The 26,517-nt window shown below is 62.9% G+C and overlaps 2 protein-coding genes across 14 annotated transcripts in view; one reads left to right on the top strand and one right to left on the bottom strand.

Annotated features, from left to right (window-relative positions):
- The first annotated feature begins 5 nt into the window (after window positions 1-5).
- Window positions 6-13,950, top strand: CASKIN2 (CASK interacting protein 2). 4 transcript variants are annotated; one of them, XM_082443235.1, is made up of 21 exons: window positions 6-133; window positions 1,367-1,448; window positions 1,602-1,915; window positions 5,926-5,977; window positions 6,508-6,605; window positions 7,008-7,153; window positions 7,257-7,352; window positions 7,439-7,569; window positions 7,757-7,865; window positions 8,238-8,346; window positions 8,577-8,671; window positions 9,130-9,391; window positions 9,513-9,634; window positions 9,735-9,795; window positions 9,909-10,000; window positions 10,200-10,310; window positions 10,389-10,490; window positions 10,580-10,718; window positions 10,857-12,323; window positions 12,415-12,637; window positions 13,079-13,950. In XM_082443235.1, exons 3-21 carry the CDS (start codon window positions 1,822-1,824, stop codon window positions 13,167-13,169), a joined length of 3,600 nt encoding a protein of 1,199 aa, XP_082299361.1. In that variant the 5' UTR covers window positions 6-133; window positions 1,367-1,448; window positions 1,602-1,821; the 3' UTR covers window positions 13,170-13,950. The 4 variants fall into 4 exon arrangements, with proteins under 4 accessions (XP_082299361.1, XP_082299360.1, XP_082299359.1 ...); XM_082443233.1 differs by having other exon boundaries at window positions 29-217; XM_082443234.1 differs by having other exon boundaries at window positions 1,367-1,915.
- Window positions 13,763-26,517, bottom strand: part of TMEM94 (transmembrane protein 94) — a 34,767-nt gene continuing 22,012 nt past the window's right edge. For 3 of the 10 annotated variants that reach the window (XM_082443229.1, XM_082443230.1, XM_082443227.1), the window contains 28 exons: window positions 26,299-26,435; window positions 25,524-25,726; window positions 25,016-25,167; window positions 24,528-24,630; window positions 24,222-24,308; window positions 23,836-23,952; window positions 23,392-23,448; window positions 22,986-23,090; window positions 22,693-22,857; window positions 22,305-22,513; window positions 21,323-21,639; window positions 20,699-20,872; window positions 20,205-20,307; window positions 19,864-20,081; window positions 18,991-19,172; window positions 18,757-18,895; window positions 18,393-18,508; window positions 18,171-18,270; window positions 17,717-17,825; window positions 17,334-17,523; window positions 17,019-17,096; window positions 16,644-16,729; window positions 16,304-16,385; window positions 15,899-16,047; window positions 15,723-15,817; window positions 15,536-15,629; window positions 15,190-15,360; window positions 13,763-15,012 (listed from right to left, as the gene is read on the bottom strand). In XM_082443229.1, coding sequence (XP_082299355.1) covers window positions 14,940-15,012; window positions 15,190-15,360; window positions 15,536-15,629; window positions 15,723-15,817; window positions 15,899-16,047; window positions 16,304-16,385; window positions 16,644-16,729; window positions 17,019-17,096; window positions 17,334-17,523; window positions 17,717-17,825; window positions 18,171-18,270; window positions 18,393-18,508; window positions 18,757-18,895; window positions 18,991-19,172; window positions 19,864-20,081; window positions 20,205-20,307; window positions 20,699-20,872; window positions 21,323-21,639; window positions 22,305-22,513; window positions 22,693-22,857; window positions 22,986-23,090; window positions 23,392-23,448; window positions 23,836-23,952; window positions 24,222-24,308; window positions 24,528-24,630; window positions 25,016-25,167; window positions 25,524-25,726; window positions 26,299-26,435 — 3,811 coding nt within the window. In that variant the 3' untranslated portion in view covers window positions 13,763-14,939. Of the gene's footprint in view, window positions 15,013-15,189; window positions 15,361-15,535; window positions 15,630-15,722; window positions 15,818-15,898; window positions 16,091-16,303; window positions 16,386-16,643; window positions 16,765-17,018; window positions 17,097-17,333; window positions 17,524-17,716; window positions 17,826-18,170; window positions 18,271-18,392; window positions 18,509-18,756; window positions 18,896-18,990; window positions 19,173-19,863; window positions 20,082-20,204; window positions 20,308-20,698; window positions 20,873-21,322; window positions 21,640-22,303; window positions 22,514-22,692; window positions 22,858-22,985; window positions 23,091-23,391; window positions 23,449-23,835; window positions 23,953-24,221; window positions 24,309-24,527; window positions 24,631-25,015; window positions 25,168-25,523; window positions 25,727-26,298; window positions 26,436-26,517 lie in introns of those variants that run through there. The other 7 variants (XM_082443224.1, XM_082443228.1, XM_082443225.1 and 4 more) reach the window with 6 other exon arrangements.

Raw genomic sequence — 26,517 nt, 5'->3', positions numbered from 1 at the left:
ACTGACAGTCCGACTGCGCTGCCGGGACGGTCCCTCCGCTCCCGATGCGGCCGGAGGGAGGGGGGAGGGGCGGGATTTCCTGCGGGAGGCGCCGAGCCGGCCTTGGAAAAGGAGGAGAAGGAGGAGAAAAAGGGTAAGGGGGGCAGTGGGAGCCACCGTGCAGGGTGCCAGGGACCGAGCAGGACCTGCCGGACCCCCGGCGGGGAGGCTGGGAGAGGTGAGACTGCGGGGACTGATCTGGGGGTCAGCACCCTTGAGGGCGGGCACAAACTAACTTTTCTTGCGGAATCCGCGGGCGCCTTCATCTGTCGTGTCCTTCCGTCCTCCTCGCTCCCCTGTATCGTCTTCCCGCATCAATCCCTCCAGCGCTTGGCCCTCCCGGTCCCTCCCGCCGCTTTGTTCCCCGGTCCGCCTGGGCTGGGCTGGGTTGGGGGGTTGCGCGGCGCTGGACTGGCATTCCGGGGGGCGGGGGAGCCAGCCCGACCCCATGCACTGCCAGGGGCGCCCTCCCCCAATGTCGGCCGCGGGCCTTGAGCTGGAGTGCCATCTGGTTTGGGCTTGGGACTTTTGGGGAGTAAGAGGACCCCAGCTAGGGCCCCAGGCCTGCACAGGTCTCATGCCACAGGACTCGGGCAACAAATTCTCGGCCACCTAGGAACTGACGTAAGCTTTTCCAAAGTGAAGTCTGGGCTCTGGGCCTCAGATTCAGGCTTGGGAGGGCAGGCAGCCCCATTTACCAGCAGTGCCCCGGCTCTCACCTCTGTTCTCCGCCCAGCTGCTTCCCCATCCCACACAAGGGGTGAGGATGGGTCAACAACAGGTGCTGTAAAGCTTCCCTGTCCTGCAGGCAGACACCCCGCCAGAGATGGGGGGCCCTAACTCCCCATTCCACCCTCTGAATTCATAAAGAGCCCTGGGGCTAGGGCATCCAGCTATTACAGCAAAGCTTGGATAGGGAAGAGTCTGGGGGCAGGCACCTTCCACAGGGAGTGACCCCTGCCCGTCTGCCTGTGCCTGACCCTCCCAGGCCCCACTTCCTGGCCCACCAGTTGTCTGTGGGTGTCAGAGCCTCAGGCTGTGGAGAACAGGCTGCTGGCCCGACCTGCCCCAGTGTCGTGCTGCCAGGGCCCCTCCTGCCCCAGGTTGAGGTGCTGCCAGGTGCCCTGGGGCCTCAGTGACTCAGCCTCCCCCTCCCAGAACACCACCTCCCCGCTTCCAAATACTCCTCTCATGCATGGCGGCTCCCTCCGCCTCTTGAGTGGCTCAGCCCCTCCCTTGACTCAGAAGGGCAGCCAGGGTGATTGGGGGACTCCCTGGAAGCCCTGTCCTGTTCTTTCTCTGAGCCCTGCTTCTGGGACCCTTACAGACTCTGGCCCAGCCTTCAGCAGACCTTCAGCGGACCACACCTTTTCCAGACCCCTGAGACATGTCCACCGCTGCTGACTGAGGTGTGAGGGAATGCTGGCTGCTCTCTGGGTGGGCACTAGTGCTCCTGAGCCACGTTGGAAAGATTGGCGCCCCCAGTCCCGGCCCATCCCTGGGCTGTCGGAAGCTGCAAGCTGATATCCCTTCAGATTTCCACACAGCCTCTGCCCCCTCAGAGATCAGCTTTCCTGCTTGTGGCGGCAGCTCACGAAGCACCTTGAGGGGGTACCCGTCAGCGCCTAACAAGAAGCCCACTGCCTGGGACACCAGACACATTCCCCCTGGACGCCTGGCCCTCCAGAGGACCAAGGGATGGCACCCTGACACCTCGGCTTAGACCCGTTTCCCTGCCTCTGCCCTGGACTCCTGAGCTCAGAGCCCAGCCCAGGGACCAGGATGGGTCGAGAACAGGACCTGATCCTCGCTGTCAAGAATGGAGATGTGACTGGTGTGCAGAAACTGGTGGCTAAGGTCAAGGCCACAAAGACAAGTGAGTACTTGATGGGGTGACTATCCAGCTGAGACCCTCCCCTGAGTGCCAGGCTGTGGAGAGAGGCCTGGGTGGTCACTCTGATCTGGGGGCTTGGGGTGGGAGTGCCTCTGTGTGGGAGAGCCGGTGAGGAAGTTGAGTCCCCCTTGCTGTGAACCCTTAGGCAAATCACTTTACCTCTCTGGGCCTCAGTTTCCTCACCTGTAAAGTAAAAGGATTGAAGTACATTCATTCTAATTTTTTTGAGTGCCTATTGTGTGCCAGGCTCTAAGCACTGAGCCACAGCAGTGAACAAGACAAACTAAAAGTCCTGCCCTCATGGAGTTGCCTTTCGCAGGTGGTTTTTCCGATGTGTTCTTTGGAGCTGTGGGGTTTCTGGCAGTGAGTTGGAAAAGACTGAATAGCTAGAGCTCAACCTCCACGCCCACCCCCCAGTCCAACCAGAGCATCTCTGTGTTTTTGTCAGCTTGATGGAGATATATGTAAGATAGCTTTTTAAAGAGAATTCTGCTTAAAACAAAGTTCAGCATTATCTAACTGCCCCCATCCCCCTGACTTATCTGCCTGTGTCCCCTGGGGGTGTGTGTCCAAAGTTAATTTTCTGGAGGTCTCTCTGCAGCCTGGGGTCTCTAGTCGACAGGGTTGTGGGAGCTCTGTGCACAGGTGGCCACACCTGACTTCCATCTCCTGAGTACCTCTGCAGTGAGACCCTGCAAGGAGAGTAGACCTCTGGGCTTCAGGGCAAGCTCTCTGGACTGTCCCAGGAGGACACTGGACTTGTCCCCTTGAGTTCCTGGACCAGGAGGGACAGGAGATGGCTCCTGCCACCAGATTCGGGCTGGGGGAGAGAGGGTCCTTCTGGAGTTCTGGGGCTCTAGCGCAAGACACAGCTTGGCCCTTTGCACAGGAAGGAGTCCCCCAGGCTACCTGAAGATGTCCAATTATCCCCACCCACACCTGGGAGTGTGGGGTGCCGGAAGGAAGGATTTTAAGGGCCTGGGAGTTGTGCACGTGTGTGAGTGTCCCCACTTACACACCAGGGCAGGACAGCCAGGGTGTAGAGAGATGGAATCGTGAGGGGTACTCTCTGTGCCCTGGGGGAGTGGATGCAGGGTGAGCCCGATGGGGGAAGGTGCCAAGGAGGGTCCAGGGAGGGCCCTGGAGGCCCCAAGGTGGGAGCCACTGCCCCTCCTCCCCTCACCTCTGTGTTGCTTTTGGCAACCTGCCCAGTAGGGCCTTGGTTGAGCTGCTGCTGACCTCACAGCCCTGGGGCCTCAGACCTCAAAGTGAGGCCCTCGGGAGGGCAAGTGGCTGGAGGCTGGTGGCAGAAACCTTGCAGCCAGGCTCCTAGGCTCCAGGAAGGTCCCCTGTGCCCAGGGGGGAAACATCTGTGGAGGAAGATGAGCCTTCCCCCCACTCCCCAGGGGACTTGCACAGAGTGATAGGGTCCTGGAACCACCTGTCCCCCCTCCCAGTCCTCTGAGAAGCTGTGAAAGCTGGTGACAAAAAGGAGATCACAAGGTGACTTTTGCAGACCCTACAGTTTATGAAATATTGTAATCCCCTCTATTTCCTGGGAGATGGGTTCTTCTACATGCACTTTACAGATAAGGACACTGACACTCAGAGAGGGTTAGTGATTTGCCCAAGGTCACACGGCCATCGTGTGGCAGATCAAAGACAAGCCTGAGCCCTCTGCCCTGTGCTGCCACACTCGGCTGCCCATCAGAATTACCTAGGGATAGTTCTGAAAGTACAGACTCCCTGGTCTCTCCCAGAATTACAGAATCATCACAGAGAGCCTGGGACTCTGCAAATCCGAAAGTTCTTCAGGTGATTCTGAAGCAGTTCTGAGAAGGGAGGCTGGAAACTCCTGCTCCATACCCAGAAAGGCAAAGGAAACTGCTGGAAGGGAGGTGTCAGGGCTCCCTTTTTTCCCTCTGGGCGGTGGCTAAAGCTTTCTGGCTGTCCAAAGAGAGGTGCTCCCTCAGCCTGCTGCATCTGATATCTGGTCACTGGGGGCCGGCTTTCCCTGCCTGCCCAGGTCCTCTTCAGGGAGCAAGTGGCTGGGAGGAGAGGGCTGCAGTTGCCCTGGCCTTGCCTCTGCCCTTCCTCCCTCCCTCCCCTGCTCCCTTTTCTGAGCTGTCTCCTTCTCTGGCCAGAGGAAATGGAGTGGGCTGGGGGCGGCCTGCTGAGCTCACATCCTCTGCCCGAGCCTAAATCAGGAGGAGCGACCCTTCCACCCGCAGAGCCAGGCCTGGGAAGAAGGTTGTACCGCAGGGGAAGTGCCGGGAGCCACTGCCAAGAACCTAGGACCCTCCACCCTCCCACCAAGGTCCCCAGTTCAGTCCCTCTGAGCCTCTCCCCACCGCCTTTCCGGCCATTGTTCTGGAAAGAACAGAGCCACCCAGCCTGGCCCTGCCCCTGTTCCTGTCCCTTCTGTCATGTTGTCCTGCCACTCCCTGGAGGGGCTGCATCTCACCGCCGAGCTGCCCCAGCCCAGACTGTCCAGGCTGGCAGTAGGTGGAGGGACTTTCTGTGCCTCTTCCCTGCTTGACCTCGTTGTCTTCACTGAGGCTCAGAGAGGTACCAGGGCTGGCCAAGGTCACACAGCCAGTAAGAAGGAGAAGAATTTGAATCACGCACTTCCTGCTTCTAGGGCCCCTGTTCTTTCCACTGCCCTGAATGGTTCTGTGTGACAAGGACTTTCCAAGGGGACTACAGGAAGGCTGGGAGGCCTGGGTTTCTTTCCTGTGGCCCCCACCCCCTCACCTCTTCCGTCACTCTTTGACTCTGTATTTACCTTTTCGCTGTAGCGTAATCCGGCTCAGCCCTAAGTGTAGCTGTCTCCCCCTCCCCATCCTGTGCTCCTCACTGCAGGCTTGGTCCCTCCCTATTGGAATGAGGCCCTGTCTTGCTGGGGTATTCAGGGGCCCACCAGGGCCTGGGGGGCAGGCCTGGACCAGCATGCTTGGCACCCTGCCCAGCCGGGTTGAGCCAGGCCTCCTCCTTCCCGGCAGGGGTGGGTTCCAGCAGGAGGCAGGGGCCCGCCTGTGACAGGCACTCTCCTTCCCCTCCGCAACACTCCTCAGGGCCCACCCCCTCCCACGCCCTGGCTCACACGTGGAGCACACCTGTCTGAACCCCGTCCCTGTCCCCGAGAGGGGGATGAACCAGCATCCTCCCCTTGCTCCCCGGGGCACAGAGCTCTCTGCCAGGAGCCTGTGGGTGCAGAGGCAGCAGTTACTCCCCTAACAGGGGCCCTGGGGGGACTGTACCAGCTTTCGCTGGAGGACAGCCTCTTGGTAATAATGGCTAACATGTAAGGAGTGCTAAATGGTGAGAGCTCCCATCTTTCACAAGGGTCAGGCATTGTACTCACAACCCCTGTGAGCAGCTTCTGTGATCAGCCCATTTTACAGATGAGGACACAACCCGAGAGGTCAAGTGACTTGTCCAAGATCACACCGCTAGTATGTGGCAGAGCCAGGGCATGGTGAGGTCTGTGTGACGCCACCTTCCCCACTATGCTCCGCTCAGGGATGACCTAGGGCCGGGCAGTGTGGCCTTTGAGTCCAGCCCTGGCATCCGCCCTCTACTCTCGAGCTTCTGGTGCCCTCTGCTTTCTCTCCCAGCCCCCTTGGCCCGTGGGACAATGAGGCTCACTCCTTGGCCCATTCAGGCAGGAATGCCAACCATGCGCTCGTGGGACTGTCCTTTGAGGGCACAGCATGCCTGTTCCCCCCCATCTCCGCCCCCTTTGACCCTATAAACAAGCGGGGCTGGGGGCCCAGGGAAGCCAGGCCACTGCTGCAGCGGCGCCCTCCAGCTGATGGGCCAGGGTGGGAAGCCATAGGGACTGACAGCTAAAGGGCCATGGGGCAGGTGCTTTCCTGCACTCCAAGAGGTCAGCTGGAGGCGGGAGGTGGGCGGGGAGGGCGCACTGGGTTAGGTGTGGGTAAGGGCGGATCATTCGAGGGTGCCCTGATGCCTCCCGCTCTGACCCCCAGAGCTCCTTGGCTCCACGAAGAGACTCAACGTCAACTACCAGGATGCTGATGGGTGAGCGGGAGCCCCCGTCCCTCTTGAAAACTGGGGGGGGGGGGGGGGGGAGGGGCAGTGGAAAGACCTGGGGCCTAGAGTCCCTTCCCTTCTCAAACTTGGCCCTTGAAGCGTGTTTGCCGAGAGCTCAGGGCCCTGCCCGCGTGCCTGCCCGTGGAGCTATCCCTGAGGGAGGGGAGGGGGCCCTGGTGCCTCTCTGAGGGGCCTCCTTGGGTCAGATTCCTGCTAGGCTCCCTTTTCTCCCTGGAGGGTAGGAGCCCTCGGGCTCCTGCTCCCACGGCCCCCTCCCCTGGGCCGGCTGTGAGGGAGGCCAGACAAACAGGCCTCTCAGCACAGACACTGAGCCCTTTCATGCTGCGGCCCGGCTGCTCTGGCTCCCGTGGCAGGGCTGGCAGGGTGGGGGGCCGGGGGTGCAGTGGGCAAATAACTCATCCCTGACAGCGCCCAGGATGGGTCTGCTGTGGAAGACCAGGATTTGGGGGCGGGGGGCCGCTCACTGACACCCCCGACCTTGTGTCCCACCACACCAGATTCTCGGCTCTCCACCACGCCGCCCTGGGGGGCAGCCTGGAGCTCATAGCCTTGCTGCTGGAGGCTCAGGCCACCGTTGACATCAAGGACAGCAATGGTGAGAGCCCAGTGTACCCGCACCCCAGACCCTGTGGTCAGAGTTTGCCCCTGCTACATCATAGCAATGCTAATAGATGTTGGCATAGCTTCTCTGAACTTGCAAATGCTTTACCTCTTCAGTCTTCACAGCCTTCTGGGGTAGTGGGTGGTACTGACATCCCATTGTCCAGGTAAGGAAGTTGAGGTTACATCACCGTTACAAGGTCACCAGATCATCCGTGGTGGACAAGGTGGGATTCTGGCTTCAGCCCCAGACAGCCAGACCTCTCCCTGAGCAAACCCGGGTGAAGCCAGCTTCGCTTCTCCCCTCCAGCTGGGGTGGCTCCAGGCTCTGCTCAGTTCCCTCCTCCGGCCCCACGCCATCCCTCGACCTCCTTTAGAAACCCCTTCCCTCTGGCAGGCATGCGACCGCTGCACTACGCAGCCTGGCAGGGCCGGCTGGAGCCCGTGAGGCTGCTACTGCGGGCCTCTGCGGCCGTGAACGCCGCCTCGCTGGATGGGCAGATCCCGCTGCACCTGGCTGCCCAGTACGGACACTATGAAGTGGTACGTGACCCTGCCAGCCTACAGGGGCGTGGGGGCAGGGAGAGGGGGGCTGGCACGGGGGGCCGGCCAGGCCAGACCCCTCACATGGCTCACTCCACCCCAGTCAGAAATGCTCCTCCAGCATCAGTCCAACCCGTGCCTGGTCAACAAGGCCAAGAAGACGCCCTTGGACCTGGCCTGCGAATTTGGACGGCTCAAGGTGGGGCCTGCTGCCCTTGGGGTACTGGGTTCTGGGCGTCTGGGGGGTCTCAGGAGGAGGCCCTACCTGAGTGCTGGTTGCTGCAGGTGGCCCAGCTGTTACTGAACAGCCACTTATGTGTGGCACTGCTGGAGGGTGAGGCCAAGGACCCGTGTGACCCCAACTATACCACACCCCTGCACTTGGCTGCCAAGAACGGCCACAGAGAGGTCATCAGGTACCCACCGGGCCCCCCCCCAACATCCTCATCCTCTTCCGGTGGGACTGGCGACGTCCCCTCAGTGCCCTGCCCTGCTGCCCTCTTCACCCTCGCTCTGGATCTCTCTCCCAGCCCCCAGCAATCGGCTTCCTCTCCTTCCCCACCCCCTGCCCTCTGCCCCAGTAACTCACTCTCCCCTCCACAGGCAGCTCCTGAGAGCTGGGATTGAGATCAACCGCCAGACCAAGACAGGCACGGCACTCCACGAGGCCGCGCTGTATGGCAAGACCGAGGTGGTGCGGCTGCTCCTGGAGGTGCGTGTGGACCCCTGGTCAGCCCGCGGGTATGGACCCCTGGTCAGCCCGCGGGTGTGGACGGGTCCCCAGCGGGTGCCGGGTCCAAGACCGGCTGGGGTGGCAAGGGAGGGGGTCTCCACTGGCAACGTGGTGTTTTGCATGGGTGGGGGCCGTGCAAAGTGGCTGGAGAGCAGACGGACCTGGTTCAAGGCCCGGTTCTGCCTTTTACTAGCTGAGTGACCTTGAGCTCATCCTTGACCCTATCTCTGAGCTTCCACTTCCTCATCTGTAAAATCTGAAAATAGTAACTACCTGCTGGGTAGCTGTGAGAATTGGGAGAAGCGACAAACCAGGCGCTCAGCACAGGCTTACCCCGCACTGTGCACCCAGGGTGGGGTGGACGTGAACATCCGGAACACGTATAACCAGACGGCGCTGGACATCGTGAATCAGTTCACCACCTCCCAGGCCAGCCGGGAAATCAAGCAGCTACTGCGGGGTGAGCGTGTGGGGGAGAAGACCCAGCCCAGGGAATCCGGAGCCACTCCAGAGGGTCCCAGGAAGTGGAGCAGGAGCGGATGTCACGCTCCTGGGCCCCGGGCTGGTCTGGGGGGTTGCTGCGGGGATGATGCGGCAGGGACCTGGGGGAGGGTCATGAACAGGGGACTGGAGGGAAGGGAAGATGCCCTAAGGACCCTCAGATGACACCTGTCCTCCTCCTTCTTTTAGAGGCCTCAGGGATCCTGAAGGTCCGAGCACTCAAGGATTTCTGGAACCTCCACGATCCCACTGCCCTCAATGTCCGGGCAGGGGACGTCATCACGGTGAGGACCCAATGCAGGCATTCCTTCGAGAACACAAATGATTGCTGTCACTTACTTGGGCACCTACTGTGGATAAGGCTCTGTGTTAGGGTCTTTATATGCACGATCTCGTTGAATTCTTCCCAATCCAGGTAAGGTAGGTGCTCTTACCATTTCCTTTTTGGAGCTGACAAAATTGAGGCTTAGAGAATGAAAGCAGTTTGTCCAAAGTCACAAGCTAGCAAGCAGTGGAGCTGGGATCTGGACCCAGGCTGACTCCAGACTCTTGTTGGTATGCCCTGGAGGCACCCAGGGGATTGGGCTGGGTGCTGGTGGCAGGGTCAGAACTGTGGGCCGACTTGGGCACCAGAGGCCAGCTCCCCGGGGGGAGGGGGAGAGCTGGACCGCAGCTGCAGGGCTGGGCACTTGGTGCAGCACGTGACCGTGGCATCGCCCGTCCCCCTGCCCATCTGCCCCAGGTGCTTGAGCAGCATCCCGACGGCCGCTGGAAGGGCCACATCCACGAGAGCCAGAGGGGCACGGACCGTGTGGGCTACTTCCCCCCGGGCATCGTTGAAGTGGTCAGCAAGCGGGTGGGCGTCCTTGCACCCCGCCTCCCCTCTGCGTCCACCACCCTGCGCCCAGGCCTCTCCAGGACACCACAGCCCCCTGCTGATGACCCCCTGCACCCCCTTACCTATGGCCAGCTGCCTCGGGTGGGCCTCAGCCCAGACAGCCCAGGTACCTCCTCCCGGGGGGGCGGTGCTGGGTACCGGGGTAAACATCTGGCTCTGGCAAGCTGCCAGTCAGCTGTTGGCAGGGCCAACTGGGGCTCTAACCCCTTGGCTTCTGCCCCCTGCAGCAGGTGACAGGAACAGTGTGGGCAGCGAGGGCAGCGTGGGCAGCATCCGCAGTGCCGGCAGCGGACAGAGTTCCGAGGGCACCAACGGCCACAGCAGCGGCCTCCTTATTGAGAATGCCCAGGTTGGGGGGCGGGGGGGAGGCGTTGGTTGGGACCAGGGCCGGGCCCCCCACACCCACTGCCAGTTCCCCAAGTGAGAGTCAGCTCCTTCCCTGTCTCCAGCCACTGCCCTCTGCTGGAGAGGACCAGATGCTGCCAGGACTGCACCCCCCGTCCCTGGCAGGTAGGAAGGGAGACTGGGACCTGGGTGGGCTAGGAGCGGTGCAGGTGGGGAGGCTGAGGGCTTGGCGCCCCTTCATCCAGCCACCCTGATTCCATTTCTCTCCTTCCTTGAAGACAACCCAAACCACCGCTCTCTGGCCAACTACCGCTCCGGGGAGCTGCTCTTCACCCAGGACGTGAGGCCGGAGCAGCTGCTGGAGGGGAAGGTGTGACCCGCACTGGGGAGTGGGCTGCGAGCCCAGGGTAGGGGTTGCGATGGGCCTCAGTGTGGACTCAAGTCCCTGCTCAGACCAGGCCCCTGGGGAGGCTGGGGTCAGTGGCTGGTCTGTGGCCTTGGCACCCCACCCCCGCCCCCGCCCCAGCAGACTCAGCTCCATTAACTTCACCCCTCCCCCCACACCACAGGACGCTCAGGCCATTCATAACTGGCTCAGCGAGTTCCAGCTGGAGGGCTACACTGCCCACTTTCTGCAGGCTGGCTATGACGTGCCAACTATCAGCCGCATGACACCCGAGGTAGGTGCTGCAGCGGGAAGGCAGTGCAGGAACCAGTGGGCAGAGGAGGGGGCCTGATGGCATGACTCTGTGTGGCAGGACCTGACGGCCATCGGGGTGACCAAGCCCGGGCACAGGAAGAAGATCGCCTCAGAGATCGCCCAGCTCAGCATCGCCGAGTGGTTACCCAACTACATCCCGGTGAGTGGGCGACGGGCACGGGCTCCCACCTTCAGCTGCGGCTTTGCAGTGCCTTCCTGGCTTGGGGGCCGACGGTGCTGCTTTTGCAGGCAGACCTGCTGGAGTGGCTGTGCGCGCTGGGGCTGCCACAGTACCACAAGCAGCTGGTGAGCAGCGGCTACGATTCCATGGGGCTGGTGGCCGACCTCACTTGGGAGGAGCTGCAGGAGATTGGAGTCAACAAGCTCGGTGAGGACTGCCCTGGGCCTTCTGGCTGGGCCCCCGCGTGCCTTGGAGAGTCTCCAAAATGTTTCGGGGGTCCAGGAGGGATGAGGGTGACCCTTTCCAGCCCCAGCTAACCCTTCCGCCTCTATCCACCCCTCTCAGGTCATCAGAAGAAGCTCATGCTGGGGGTGAAGCGGCTGGCTGAGCTGCGGCGGGGCCTACTGCAGGGGGAGGCCCCAGGTGATGGCGGCCGCCGGCTGGCCAGGGGCCCGGAGCTGATGGCCATCGAGGGGCTGGAGAATGGGGACGGTCCGGCTGTGGCTGGCCCACGCCTCCTCACCTTCCAGGGCAGCGAGCTGAGCCCAGAGCTACAGGCGGCCATGGCAGGGGGTGGCCCTGAGCCGCTCCCCCTGCCCCCTGCCCGCTCCCCTAGCCAGGAGAGCATCGGGGCACGCTCACGGGGGTCCGGGCACTCGCAGGAACAGCCTGCCTCCCAGCCCAGTGGTGGAGACCCCAACACCCCACAGGAGAGGAATCTTCCAGAGGGCACAGAGCGGCCCCCTAAGCTTTGTTCCCCACTTCCTGGCCAAGGGGCCCCCCCTTATGTTTTTATGTACCCCCAGGGCTCGCCCTCCAGCCCAGCCCCAGGGCCGCCTCCTGGCGCACCCCGGGCCTTCTCCTACTTGGCCGGCCCCCTGGCCACTCCTCCAGACCCGCCTCGGCCCAAGCGCCGGTCCCACAGCCTGAGCCGCCCCAGCCCGGCCGAGGGGGAAGCCGAGGGGGAGGCCGAAGGGCCAGTGGATAGCGCCTTGGGCAGTTACGCCACCCTCACTCGGCGACCAGGACGCAGCGCCCTCGCCCGGACCAGCCCCAGCCAGACCCCAACCCGAGGGGCGCCCCGCAGCCAGTCCTTCGCCCTGCGGGCCCGCCGCAAAGGCCCCCCGCCCCCGCCCCCCAAGCGCCTCAGCTCCGTCTCCGGCCCCACCCTGGAGCCGCCGCCGCCGCCAGATGGAAGCCCGGCGCCCAAGGAGGGGGCCCCGGGGCCCCGGAGGCGAACACTCAGTGAACCCACGGGCCCCTCGGAGCCCCCCGGCCTGCCCGCCCCAGCTGGCGCCGCATCGGACACAGAGGAGGAGGACCCAGGGCCCGAGGGGACACCCCCGTCTCGGGGCAGCTCAGGGGAGGGGCTCCCGTTCGCGGAGGAGGGGAACCTGACGATCAAACAGAGGCCCAAGCCGGCGGGCCCCCCACCCCGGGAGACGCCCGTGCCTGCTGGCCTCGACTTCAACCTCACAGAGTCAGACACTGTTAAGCGGAGGCCCAAATGCCGGGAGAGGGAGCCACTGCAGACAGCACTCCTGGCCTTCGGGGTGGCCGGCGCCACGCCCGCCCCCCCTACCCCCCTGTCCTCGCAGACCCCCGGCGAGTCCCCCTCGGCCTCTGCCAGCCCTCCCCGGCCTGACCCTAGCAGCCTCCCAAACCCCGGAGCTCCAGCCCCTCTCTCTCCCAGCCCCCCGACCCAGCCCCCCGTGGCTCCCTGCCCTGGGCCAGCTCTGGAAAACAGTCGGCGGCCCGGGGAGATGGAGCCCCCGGCTCCCCCTGCTGCCCTCCTCAAGGTGCCCGGAGCAGGTATGAGGCGGGACCTGCGGGGAGAGGGTGGTGTTGGCAGGGCTCGTGCCCAGCCCAGCTGAGTCACAAGCCAACCTCTTTGTCTCTGCAGGAACAGCCCCCAAGCCTGTGTCTGTGGCCTGCACCCAGCTGGCATTTTCTGGCCCCAAGCTGGCTCCCCGGCTCGGCCCCCGCCCTGTGCCCCCTCCAAGGCCAGAGAACACTGGGGCCACGGGCCCAGGCCGGGCCCAGCAGAGACTGGAGCAGACCAGCTCATCCCTGGCAGCTGCATTGCGGGCCGCGGAGAAGAGCATTGGTGCTGAGGAGCGAGAGGGGTGAGGGGTGCTGGGTGCTTCAGAGGGGGAGAAGGCGGCGTAAGGGCAGCTCCTCCCGAATCCTGAATCCTTTTCCCAGGGTTCCGGGAATGATGGGAGGGGGGTGTCACCGTCACGTCGGGCAGATCCTCAGGCTGGGGGGCCCCTATTGGGATGGGAGGAGCCTGGGCCTGGGGTCACCCGGATCTGACCTGCAGGGAATCCTGGTGGCCGCCACTTAGAGGCACGTGAGCTTGGGCAAGTCACTTCTCCCTGTGAGCCCCAGCGTCTCTGTGCAAGGAAGGGAACGGTAACTCCTACTGCCTCGGGAAGTTGTGAGAATTAGGAGAAGATGCACACAAAGTGTGCGCACCAACCACGCTCTCAGTAGTAGACCCCTTGCCCAGGGCCGGCAGGGTGCAGACCGCTGGCTGATCTGACCTGGTCCTTCCCCTGCTGCAGCCCCCCGGGCACCTCCACCAAGCACATCCTGGATGACATCAGCACCATGTTCGACGCCCTGGCTAACCAGCTGGATGCCATGCTGGATTGAGCTGGACCTGCTGGCAGCCCGCAGCAGTGCCCACCGTGACCTTCCTCAGCCACTGCCTTTCCCCCGGCACGGACACCGCCCCTGCCGCCCTAGCGGGGTCCCTCCTGCTGCTCCAAGCCAGCGGCTGTCGGCACTAGGGCTCTGGGAGGCAGCCCCCAGGGGAGCTGAGGGGACTTGTCAGAACCGGACACCTCAGCAGAGCCCCCTCCCAGTGTGTAACCTGACGGGACGGCCCTGCCTCTTGGACAGGGACCCTGGTGAGAGCTTCCTCTCCAGGAAGAAAGAGGTGGTGGCCGGGCTTCTGGGGTACCTTCTCTGTCCCCGCAGTGTCTCAAGCCCCTGTGCCAAGGTCCTCTGGCCACCCACTGTGCTGTCCTGGCGCCGAGAGGCTGGAGGAGGCGGTGTGTCTGGCCTGGTTCCCCGCAGGTGTTCACAGGACACGTAAACAAGCGGCCAGGCCAGCCTCTGTCGCCGCCCCTGCCTGCCCTCAGTGAGGCAAAGCTGGTGGGGGTGGGGGCAGTGGGATTCACAGGTCCCCCAAAGTGCAGACGTTCCCAACTGTAAATGTTATTTTTTAAGCAGAGAGAAATGCATATATTTTAAATGGAATTTATTCTATCTATAACTGCCTGAGAGGACGCAGTGGGGGAGGGGCTTCGGACCACAGCAAGAGCACCCACTGCCCGCCTTGGGGCTGGAAGCCTGGTTGGCCCAGGCCCTGGCTCTGTAACCATTAACCTCTTCCCCCAACTAACACCAATGAAAGTGTCATTCCACGTGATCGGGCTGTGTGTTTGGATCTGCGCCACGGACCTCTGAGCCAGGGGTCGCGCCTGAGCCGGACCCGAGCGCTCCCACTGATGTGCAAGGAGGAAGGCTTGGGCCCTCCCCTCCTCACCTTTGCGGAGGGGCTCCGTCACTGGCCGGAGCCTTGGGTAGGTCCGTTAGTGGCTGCCTCATGGACCAGCCACAGGTTTTTCTTCAGGAATTTATCAGTTTTAATACAAACCAGTCTGTATTCATTCCTAAAAGGCTCATTTCCAGTAAAAAATAATAACACCAGTGAAAACATTCTCACAGGATAACTAGGGCCGGGGCTGAAAGGAGCCCTGGGCCGTACCCCAGGACTGGCTCTCTCCGCCAGCTTGAGGGCAGGCACGGGAGGAGGTTCCAGGGCCAGGCCGGGGCTCTGCTTCATCTTCAGGTCTCGGTGTGAGGCTCCCCCGCAGAGGAAGGGAGGGAAAGTACTCAGGACCAAATCCAGGCGCCTGCCCCAGGAATACAGGATGAGAGGGGCACAGGGAGGATGGACCACCACCCCTGCCTTCAACAGTGGCCCAGAGAGCTGTTCAGACCTCCCACGGCTGCTCTCCCACAAAAGGTGGAAGCTCAGCCCCACGGCTCATGGCTCCGCCTGAAAACCCAAGAGCAGAGGGCGCTTCGGTGACCCTGAAGGGGCGCAGCCCACAGGTGGCGGGGGCTGAGGGCCCCTCTATTAGGCGCACGAGGTCATACATTCAAGAGCCCAGGGGTCTCCCCCTGGTGAGGAAGAGCCAGACTGTCCTGACGCCAAGGCCACAGCTCAGCATCTCTTCAGTAATCCCCGGGGGCAGGACGACAGCTGGGTCTGACACCGGGAGCTGGGCCTCCAACGCCATGGGGCGCAAGAGCAAACCCTGAAACATTCATGATATCAACTCCCCAGACTCAGAAATGGGTCTGGCTTTAGCCCTAGGATCCAGGGCAACTATGACCACCACGGCCAGTGGCTCAGAAGGGAGAGTTCATGCCCAGCTTAGTTTCAAACTGCAGTTTCTGTCGCTTCTGGTAGCGGACCCGGACCCTGGTGGGGCGGGAGATTAAAGTCCAGGTTAGCGCAGACCTCCAGACCAGGGGACGGGCAGGACACCCGAGGAGGAGGGCGGGACGGCAGTGGGAAGGCAGGGGAACGGTGCCCCAGGAGGTGACGGGCTTAGGGAACACGCCCAGGCCCAGAGGGGGCACCCAGCCCGTGGCTCACCGAATCTCGTGCAGCTTCACGATCTCGTTGGTGACCACCACGAGGACCAGGGACAGGCAGCCCAGGAGCCACGTCAGCAGAGGCACGTCCTCCAGGCCAAAGTGGACGTGGCTGTCCCTGTGTGTCCACAGCTGCAGGTCCACTGCTGTCTGGACCACCTGCCCCAGCAACCTGCAGGAGGTGGCAGCCCTGCGTCAGCCGGGGTCTCTTGCTTCCTTCCCTGCTTTTCTCAGCGGGAACAGCTTAAGGAGGGCACCCTTCAACCTCTGGCCCAAAGCCCGCCCTCAAATCACAGCCCCGCTGCAGCCCCTCCCCTGCTCCCACCCTCCATCCCAGAGAGACTCACACCACGGGCACGGTCACCGCCCACCAGAGGTTTGTCAAGGGGCTCTTTCTCCACAGGGGCTTGGTGCGATGCACGTGGGTGATGGAGATGAAGACTGGAGAAAATGGGGTCAGTGGCGGGTGTCAGACTTCGCACGGCCAGAGGCCTGGTCCCCAGGGTGCCCCACCATCCCCGGGGAGCCCCTCACCAGTGTGCAGGACGGTCAGGGCGGCGGCGAGCTTCTGAGCCGGCAGCAGCCCGTTGGCGAAGTCGTCAAACCAGGCTGGAGCCGTGTCGGCGTGGCTGCCAAAGCAAGGTGTGGGCTCAGCTTCCTCTGGGCCCCAGGGAGGGAAACCAGGGCGGGGGTGTCGGGACGGGACCCACCTGGGCAGCATGATGGAGGAGCAGTTGGTGAGGTTACGGACCCGGGAGCTGTCGCAGAAGCTCTGCAGTGTGAAGCCAAAGCAGATGAGGCATGAGCTGATGGTGAGGCTGAACTTGAGCAAGAAGCAGAGCAGGAAGTAGTGCTGGGTCTGCGGGAAGAGGAGGCCCGTCACTCCTGTGGCAGCCGCCCCTCTGGCGCACGGATTCAACGGGGTCCTCAGTCAGTGGGCAGGCCCGGGGGGATAAGGAGCAAGGATCTTTCCCAGCTCTGTACCACCCCTCCCCCTTGGTCTGGGGAAGTTCCGATGGAATTCCTCCCCCCTCTTCCCTCCCCCAAGGCTCAGCCCCCTCCATACTGACATTCCTCAGGAAAAGCCCAGGCTCACAGGGCTCCACGTTGCTTACCTTCTTAGGAATGGACTGAAGGTTTTTCCCCGTTGCCATAGACATGATGGAGCTATGGGGGGGCTTCCCCAGCAAAGAGATGCTGAAAAGCAGGAACTTCAGTGAAGGGTGGTGACTGTGACCCTCTGTCCCCCAATTCTCATGTGGGAAGGATTTCGGGAGTCCTGAGAGTGAGGGCAAGTCTGCTGGGCAGATGGGATAAGACAAGGGAGAGAGTGCCCCCGGGCCTCCTGTGCCAGAAGTGAGCACTGAGCATGGCTCCCTGAACCTGGGCTCCTGGGGACACTTGGTGACATCCCGACCCTGCCTGCCTGGGCACGGAGGGCCGGCCCGGCCTCACCTCAGCAGAGGGTAGCAAAAGCAGGACAGCCACAGGATATCGGTGGTGCTCAGGATTGGCGGCAGCTGGACGAGGCAAGAGAGGAACTGAACCAGGAGAAGCCAGGAAGCACGATTAGATTCTGGCAAAGAGTAAGACACTGGGAGCCCCAGGGCTGACTCGCCCTGTGCCCAGACAGAGACTCACGTCCTGGCTGACAGGAGATGGTGCTGGAGGGGACACTATGCTGCCGGCGGGGTCATCTCCAAAAGCCCAGGGGGTTCACAGAGGCTCTGGGGGCCCCCCAGGCTGTGCTGCATCCTCCCAGCCTCTCAACCGGCCCTTGAGTGAAGGAGTGAGCAGGGACGGGCGATGCCCGTGCTGGCCCCACCTCACCTGGATGACCACAAGAGTCAGCTGGCACTGCAGCAGGAAGAGGAAGCACTTGCGAATGCCATAGGTGGCGTGCCGAGCCTAGGGACCGGGAGGGACAGGTTGTGGTCTCTCTCAGGCCCCACAGCTGATAAGCTTCAGCCAAGAGCCAGATGCCCCAAATGTTCCCGCTAGGGAGGGGCGGAGGCAAAGTCAACGGCCTGGGAGAGCTTCGCCTGAAGGTGAACCACCCTTGGGAGCTCAGGCCGGTCCTGCGTCGCGACTGCCCACCCCAAGCAGGACCTGCCCCCCTGCCCCCGAGCCCCCCCGAGCCCCCACCTGCTCGATGAGCCGGATGATGCTGATGGTCTCCTCCTGGCGGAAGGTCAGGGAGCAGGGCAGGCTGTTCAGCTGCCCCGAGAGCTGCAGAGGAGAGAGGCCGTCCGAGGCCTGGGCCATGCTGGTGCTGGTGGCGTAGCCAAAGGTCTCCCAGGAGCAGCGGGATGGGTACAGGGGATCCAGGGCAATGCTGCTCAGCGTAGGGGGGAAGCATACCCATCAGCTCAAGTGTGCCAAGACCCCGTCTCCCACGGGACTGAGCAAGCACCTGCTCCCTCTTCTCCCCGCCAAGTTCAGGTTCCTTGGTCCCGACCAGGGCAAGATCAGTTGTGGGGTCTCCGGGAGGAATAGGCTGGCCCCCGGCTCTGGGGTGTCACCCTGACCTGATATCGCTCTGGAGGAAGAGGCAGCTGTTCCGCAGGTTGGCAGAGCTGCCCAGGCAGCAGGTCACCTCCCCATACTCCTGCATGATCTTGATCATCTCACACATGGCTGAGGGGGCAGAGTCGGGGGGCACAAGAGTCAGGCAGGCGAGCCCCACGTGGGGTGCTGGGCAGAGACCCACAGGACAAAGCAGGAGACGAGGGAAAACAGGCCCCTCTTTGGGACCATCCTGCCCCCAATTTTGTGAACATCGTATGAATACTGTCACTTCTGACTCCCTAGAATGGGCCACCAAGGCTCCAGCCCACAAGACCCCCAGCTCCTCCCAGCCCAGGTTCCTCCACGCCCTGCGTGGGAAACCGACATCCCTCCAGAGCCCGCGGGGTGCCCACGCACTGGCAGCGCTCCGCACAAGGGCCGGGCTGGCCGAGTAGCCGCCACCAGGGTACTCACTCTCAGGGGTGCAGTCGGTGAAGAGGGGCACGAGCAGGGGCACATTGTCGATGTTCTGCAGGTGGGGCCGCACCTGGTGGATGCCCCGGGGCAGCTTGGCCTGCAGAGAGCAGAGATGCCAGTTGCCTCAGGGTCCCTCCTCCCTCACTCCTCTGCCCTGGACAAGCCACGGGCCAAGCCCAGGGCTCTGGGGGCACAGACCACCCCACCCCCGCATCGTACCCGGTTGCAGTCCTCCAGGAAGCTGGGGAGGTCGCTGTCCGTGGGCTGGAAGCTAATGAGGTCCGAGTGACCCTCCTCCTCCATCAGGAGGAGCCCTTCCGCATCATCTCGGGACACTGTGGGGACAAAAGCCTGTCCCTCACCTTGGGGCCAGACTTCTGGGGGCCTTTCCTTGCCTTGCAGATGACGCAAAACTTCCTGTTTCGAGATGTCCTCTCCCCCCACCCCGTCGACTGCCGCTGCCGCAGGGAGATCAGAGCCATTTTCCAAGGGAGGGATCCATGGAGGCTCTTTCTAGTTGTAGCTCCAAGGAAGGGGAATGACCCACACCCACCTCGTGTCCACACCAAACCTTTGCCCTCACCCTGATTCAGGTCATCGTGCAGGGATCCAGCGTGGCTAGGGCTGGAGGGGGGGATCTCAGAGCCGGGCATGTCACCATTGGGCGTGAGGGAGATGTGACAATTCCAGCCCGTCTCCAGGCCCATCTTTTCTGCAAACACCTGCACCGGGCAGATGGCAATGAACAGATGGGCCCAAAAGGCCATGGGGAAAAGGGTCAGTGGGAGCAGTGGCGGGGGGGGCGGTGCTCCCCCACCTTGCTTTTGAGCTCATCCTCCAAAGAGAAGTAGACGAAGCGGATGCAGGCGTTGACCAGCCCGTCGATGAGGCGCACGATGTCCAGCCGGGCCTGGTACTGGGAGGACACCATGCCCATGAAGATCTGCCCGCTCAGGGCCTGCATGCAGTCTTCCTTCTCCAGCACCTCCCCGATCCCTTCTTCAGGAGGCACAAGGCACAGAGCCCGGCCAGGACATGGCCCAGGCAGGACACCCAGGAACCGGCAGATTCCAGGAGGCAGCCCGGGGCCACACATGCAGATGCCATGCCCAAATCAGCGAGCACGAGGGCCCCAGGGGACCACACATGCAGCCACACACATGCACAACCAAGACATAAAGAAGCCAACAGACACAGGGGAAAAGACAAGGAAAGGTACTCATCAGTCAGGTGACAATCCCTGGTCCAGGGCTAGGGGGCGGGCCCCACCCTCAGCAATGGCTTCAGTTCATGGTCTCTTGGGTCACGAGACCCCAGAAGGCTGTGTGTTTGGCGGAGTGGGGAGGGGTGGGTGGAGCTCCGAGTCCCTCTGCTCCAGCAGGGTTTGTGACCCGGTCCTTTGTCTGACTCAAATAAGGCTAACGCTCTATACACGCTACTGCTTTATAACCTTCAAAGAAAGCACTTTGCTATATGTCATCCCACTGGAGCAGCACAATGAACCCGTGAGCAGGGCAGACAAAGCACCTGGTTACAGATGAGACTGAGGGACTCGCCCATGTCACCAGACAGTGAGAGCCACCGCGGTGTTCCAGGTCCAGTGCTGCCTGCTGTCCCCTCTGCTACGATCTGGTCCAGGCCCCTGGAAGCCCCCCCGGCCCCCGGCCCCCGGGGACAGGGCCCACAGTACCGTCTGAGCTCCAGCTGCCGCGGCGGGCGCTCAGCTTGATGGGAATGGTGCTGGGCAGCTCGCACGTGGTGAAGATGCTGCTCTGGCCGGGCGCCTGCACCAGCTCGATGCACTTGCCGTTGAGCTGGGACGACAGGGCGCAGCTCATGGGCTTGTAGGCGAAGGCAGAGCAGTAACCAGACAGGCAGGCTCGCTGGTAGAAATCCAGCACTTTCTTTCTGCCGGGGAACCGGGGTGGAAGTGAGGTGAGTGGTCCTGGGATGCCCCAGCCCTGGGAGCCGGGCAGGCAGACCCCCCCAGAGCTGACTGCTCTCGCCCCTGGCATCTGCTTCCTTACCTACCTGTCGGAACCCGAAAGAGGGTAGATGTCGGCTCCATCCCAGAAGTCTGTGCAGGCCTCCAAGACCACGTCGGCCGTGCCGTGGGACAGCATCTGTTCTGTGCCTGAGGGCAGTGGTGGGGAGAGGAAGGCCAAGCCATGAGTGCCCAAGCCACCTCACCTCCAGGGACATACTGCCACCCTTGAGAAGGGCACTAAAGGAGCCCCTGGGGGATGGGAACTCCCCAGGCCTCATGGCAGCAAACCTGTAGGCAAGGCCACTGGGTGCATAACGCAGGCTCTAAGCTGCCGGTCCTCCAGACAGTCCCATCATCTGTGGCCACCACCATCCCAGCCCCCGTCCCCGAAGCCAATCTCTGCCACGTTTGAGATCTCGGGAGGAATCTAATGCTCGTCGGCCCAGCGCTCCCTAAAAAAAGACACCCTAAAAAGAGCCCCGCCCCGCCCAGCTCCTGGGAGGTTTGGCCTGATGCGGGCGGAGCCGGGGAGGCTCACTGGTGGTGGTGTCCTTGATGAAGAGGCTGATCATGTGGCTGAGCGGGGGGCGCCGCTTGGTGACACAGGAGAGCCTCCCCAGCGAGGTCTCCTTCATGGTCTCGGCGCTGGGGAGGCGGTAGAGCGCAAGGTGGTTCCCCTGCTTGAAGAGCTCCTTGGCCCCGGGAGTGAAGCCTGCAGGAGGAGGGACGGCACGGGGCCTCTGGGAGGAAGCCCACCCCCACACACACCACCCTCCCTGGCGGGGACGGAACCCCGGTCAGGCTGGGCGGCTTCCCTCCACGCGTCCATCCCGCAGGGAGTTGTCTTCCTGGATGAGGAAGCGCCGTCAAGCGGCGGTGCCTGGTTAAAGGGGATGATCAGGGAATTCCCTGGCGGTCCAGTGGCTAGGACTCTGCGTTCTCACGGCTGAGGGCCCGGGTTCAATCCCTGGTCGGGGAACTAAGATCCCACAAGCCTCGTGGCACGGCCCAAAAAAAAAGGGGGGTCGATCAGAAGCCCAAAGGGTTGCTGGTGCTCTTGACCAAGGCCACGCCCGGGCCTGGCATGTTTGGAGCCGGGGGCCCGACCTCTTGGAAGAGGCCGGCAGCCAGCCCAGCCGCTACCCCCGCGGTGGCCGCGTACCAATGAGGCGGGCGAGCTCGCAGAGGCCCCAGGGCACGTGCACGGGCAGCACAGTGCTGTGGCTCTCCTGCAGGGCGATGTTGCACAGGTGGTCTGAGAACCGGCACAGCCGCTCGGTGACGCTGGCGTTGCACAGGTTCAGCAGCACGTTGAGGCCCAGGGGCTTGAGGGAGGTGAGGTGGAGCTGCCAGTTGGAGTCGTCGAACTGGATGCAGGAGGGATTCTGCTGGTCCTGGGACAGGCTCAGCATCTCCAGGTGGTAGTCGCACACGAAGTCCTCGGCTTCATAGGGCTCGCCCTCCAGCCCGTGCTGGGTCCGGAGGAAACGTGGAGGGGAAGAGGGGCCTCAGACTGGGAGGGATGCGGCGGGTGCCCCCGAGAGAAGGCACCGCCTCCCAGCAGGGCGTGCTCGTGCCCACGCTCTCCCATCCCTCTCGAAACCCCCTCCCTGTCCTTCCCGGCTCCTGGCTGCTTCTAGGATCTGTGCCCAACAACACTGTCACCAGCTCAGAGGAGGTTGTCCAGACCAAGCAAGAGACAACGAAGCACCTTTCTCAGCCAGGGGAAACATTTTTAGAAGGAGCCACTGGCTTTTTGTCTTTTGTACTTTTTTTTTTGTTTTTGGCCGAGTGGCATGTAGGATCTTAGTTCGATGGAACCCGCGACTCCTGCAGTGGAAGGGCTGGAACCCCTGGACCACCAGGGAAGTCCCGGCTTTCTGTCTCTCGAAGGTTGTGATTAGGAGGAAGGGTCTTGCCCCAACCAATTACCACCATCAGAGAAACCCGGAAAATGAGGAAGGGCCTACTTCACGGAAAAGCCGTGGGTGAGGCCTCAGGAGGCCCGAGAACAGAGGCCAAGACGCCTGTGCTTCGGGCTCCATCCGTCCAGGCTGGGCTGCACCCCTGTGGCCCCTTCGGCGGGGGAGGCCAGGACGCCCTGCGGCTGACACGCGGGCTGCTCCCCGCCCTCTCCGCTCACCTTGCCGGGCTCTTCTTCACCGCCCTCTGTGTCCCTGCTGAAGCTCACGCTGGAGCCCGACAGGTGTTTGCTGCGGCCGTGTGCTCTGGGGTGAGAGGAGGGCTCGGGGGCCTTGGGGCCGTCGCCTGGCCAGTTGCCGCGCTCCTGCTCGTTGGAAAGGTGCAGGGTAGGGTTCAGGGAGCCGGCCAGGAGGGCGTCTCGTTCACGGGGCTGAGGAGAGCAAGAGGCACAGGCCTCGGACTGGCGTCCCCACGGCTGCCACGGGCCAGTGAGGCAGGGCTGTTTCGTGCCCTCAGCGCGTCATCTCCGAAGCAGATCCCGAGGCCTGAGCCCTCCCCCCGCTCCTCGCCTCGCCCTCCCTGAGGCTGGCAGCCGGGCCCAGGCCGCACCTCCTCCTCGACCTGGGGATGGCAGAAGGAGCGGGTGGACAGATCATCCGTTAGGTCCTCGTGGCTGCTGTGCGGGGGCTCCACCTTTCCGCTGAAGAAGAGCACCGTCTCCGGGCTGGGGTTGGGCCAGGACAGGACCCCCTGTTTGTCCACACAGCACAGGACCTGCAGGGAGAGACGGGGACCGGGAAGGGGCCTTGGAGGTCCCCAAGCCGCCAGGGGCCGCTTGAGTGACCAGACACGGCCCGAGAGCAGCCTGTCGAGGCCAGGGCCTCCCATGGGGCCTCCCTCACCGTGACGGAGCCCAGGCTGTGCAGCAGGCTGGAGCTGTGGCTCAGCGTAGGAGACGCCCCCTGGATCACCCGCAGGAAGTGGCCCCAAATGCAGCGCAGCATTTCCTGAGGGCAGAGACAAAGCCCGCGAGGCCAGCTGGGGCTTGGCCGCATTTCCCTGGAGATGGCCTCTGGGGCCGACAGAGGAAACGGTCCGGGGAGCACCAGGAAGTTGGGTGGAAAAGCCCGTGTCCAGCACGGCGGTGACACATTACCCACGTGGGACGGGTGGACTGAGGGGCTCCAAGAGCCCGTGGGAGGCTCAAAGGCCATAAAGTAGGGGAGTCCCAGGGTTCCAGAAGGGGCCCAAGGGAGCGCGGGCTGGGGGTACGGGGCCTGGAGCAGAATCCGCCCTGGGTGAGGGTACCTGAGAGGACACGGCTTCGGTATAGCTGCTCAGAGTGTCCTCCGAGAACTTGGCCAGCTGTGCGGAGAAGAGGGTGTGAGCCTCGGGGAGGAAACTGCCAGCCTCTCACAGGCCTCCGAGCTGGCGGGTGGGGCCTCGTGCCAGCAAGGCTCCCAACGCCTTTGGTGAAGGACTCCCGGGCAGCCCTTGAATCCCCCGTCTGCTGACAGCCCGGGTGGACACTCAGCCCCCCCTGGGGCCTGCTCTGGAGACCCTTCTGGCTGGAGAGGACAAAGCCCTCGGAGAGCTGCCCACGCCCTGCCTGTCGCTGGGCCACGGGGTAGGGGTGGGGCTGGACTTCTGCCCTGTTTGCTGGGGCACAGCCGACTCTTTTCATTCCTGTCTTTGGTTCTTTTTGCACTGTCCCCCGACCCCCACCCGCCCCGATGCCTCGGAACAACCTACCAGGGAGCTGGGGGAAGCCTTGCTCATCTGGGCCAGGACACGGGCTTCTCCACAGGCAGTTGCCAGGACCCAGAGGACGGGGAAGAGCAAGGGGAGGATGGGCAGGACGCCATTCACCTGGGAAAGAGTGAGCCACACTGAGGCTCCCTGAGATTTGCTGGTGGAGGGAGGGAGGGAGGGAGGGAAGGGCTTCCCCGGCCCTGGGGCCCTCCCCTGAGTAAAAAGGACAGCTAGGGGCAGGAAGGGAGGAAGGGAAGTGGGCGCTCCGAAGCTAAGCCTAAGAGACCCCTGGGCTGCAGAGAGGGAAGGGCCGTCAGGGCACCATGAGGGGACGCAGTCTCAGGGGAAAGGGAAAAGCGCCACAGAGAGGAGAGGGCGGTCGTTACCTGCAGCTGGAGGAGGGTGTACTGCCAGGTCGTGACACCAGGGGCATTCAGCATGAAGCGCAGGGCGTTGGTGATGAGGAAGCCAGCCTGTCGGGAACAGGAGAGACGCTGCCTTATCCCCCCCAGAGAGGGACCCAGGCTCTAAGGCTCCCCGTCTTCTGCCCACTCACAGCCCCGCCCCCGGCACTGGCCGCCAGCTCACGCTGGGACCCTCTAGTCTTCACTCACGCGCTCGTCCGAGTCCGGCCCCCAGGCTCCCCCATTTCCTGGCCCTCCCCCTGCCCTGTGCGGCCCCGCCTCACGCACCAGGACCACGGGCACCGCGTAGTGCAGCATCACTGACTGCACCGTGAACCTCTCGTTGTCCAGAGCGGTGACTGGGCGGGACAGGGCCATGTCCAGGCACCACCTGCAGAAAGAGGTGATACTATACTCGGGCGAGCCCTGCTCAGGGGAGAGGCCTGAAGCCCACCCCTTCACCGAGCATCCCTGGGTCCTGCAGTTCCCTCCTATGCCTTGGCCCTGGCTGAGTGGCCTCCTGGTCACTGCGGCCAGCGGCTCGTGGCAGCCTCTGAAGCTGCCCCCTCGGAGTTCAGACTGAGAGGGGGTCAATCACCCAATCGAAGAATTCTCACAGGACACTAAAGAGAAGACCCCCCGGAGATGCCTGCGCTAAGGGACCTCAGTAAGGACAAGGCGCCTTCCTGTCACCGGCCCCACCACGCCCCCTGCTCACAGGAGGCACTGGGGCGGGGAAGTCAGGGGACGGGAGGAAGGCAGGGCAGCGCCCTCACCTGATGTTGTCAATCACAGGGGTCTCAAGGACGCGGAAGAGCCGGTGCTGCTGGGGGTTCTGTGGCCCTTTCTTCACTTCTCCCCGGGGGGAGGGGGGCGGAGAGAAAGGTGGAAACAGGTCTCCCGGCTCCAAGACGATGTGCTCATCATCCTGCCAGCGACGAAGGGGAGGAGGTCGAGGGTAATTAATGGGTTCCATGGAAGCCACTCGTCCTTGGCCGTTCTAGCTAAGTGGAGACACCTCATTGGGTTAGGGGACCATCAGTTAGCAAGGAGTCAGTTAGGGTGGGGCCTGGGGGACTGCATTCTGAGCAGCTTGAGGATCAGACAGAAGAAAGAACAGGACAAGGAGAAAGATGTTCCAGCTTTTCTCCGTTCTCCTGGAGCCCCTGCCAAGAAACCCATGATCTGGGCAGGAAGCATCAGGATTAAGCCCAGGGACCCTCCCACCATTGCCGGTGGACACTCCCACAGCATTTCCAGGGAAGGAGAAAAGCCTCCAGCTACCTTGATCCCCCTCAGAGAAGCAAACGATTCTTGGCCAGGCCTCAGAGCTATGATGTCTCCTTCTACCAACAGGCTAACTGGCAGGTTGACCAGATGTCCATCTCTGTAGGCCCAGTGCAGGGACCAGGATGGTGCAAAGGGCATGTGGAGGTCTGGGTACATGGCATCTAGCCACTTGATCTCCTTGCCATCCCTGAGGGCATCTGATGAGAATGGAAAGAGCGAAACAGCCTCACCCATGGATCCACACACCAGCCAGATCCAGCACACAGCTATGAAGCTGCGTCTGCTCTTCTCCCTTCCCCAGAAGGCCTGCATCAACCCACGCTGCTCATTCCAACACTTCCCCTCTACAAGGTCACCTCCCAACCAGCCCAGCCCAGGCACTTGCACCTCCTCTGAACACCTGAAGCTCCTATTCTTTGTACCCCCCTTCCATTCAAATACATTTTGCTAACTTTGCTAAGGGCTTTGAGGGGTGTGCTGAGCTTCGTGAGGGGTACAAACGTCAAAGATTAAGCCGATTTGGTCCCTGGCTTTGAGGAGCCATTAGCCTTCCTGCCCGCCCCAGGCCACTGCCTGGGTACCCATAGCCGTCCCACAGCTCTCGCTGCACCACTGAGAAGAAAGCAGGGCATCCTTATCCCCTGAATGCTGACCGCAGGCAACGCCAACGTGCTGGGGCTCCTGGCTGGGGCTCGGAACGGGAGCTCCAGGGCTCTGACACATCCCAGGGCATCTTTTCCCACCTGACTCGCCTGCCCCTTGGCCTCACCTTGGATTTGGTCAATGATCCCTCGGAGTCTCCGTTCTACCTCCCGACGCTTCAGCCGATCTTGCCGCCCAATGAGGACGAGGTTGAGGAGCAGCAAGAGGAAGAGCGCAGCGGCGTTCACCAGCTCCACCCCGTGGCTGGCAGGGAGAGAAGAGGGGGCACTGGCGGCGGGGGGCGGGGCGGGGGGTCTCCAGCCCAGCCAACCCAGGGCCCCACGCT

The sequence above is a fragment of the Balaenoptera physalus genome (genome assembly GCF_965194825.1).
Source record: "Balaenoptera physalus genome assembly, chromosome: 20".
NCBI classification, from domain to species: domain Eukaryota; kingdom Metazoa; phylum Chordata; class Mammalia; order Artiodactyla; family Balaenopteridae; genus Balaenoptera; species Balaenoptera physalus.
Note: the sequence above shows the minus strand (reverse complement) of the source record. Positions and strands in the feature narration are given on the sequence as shown.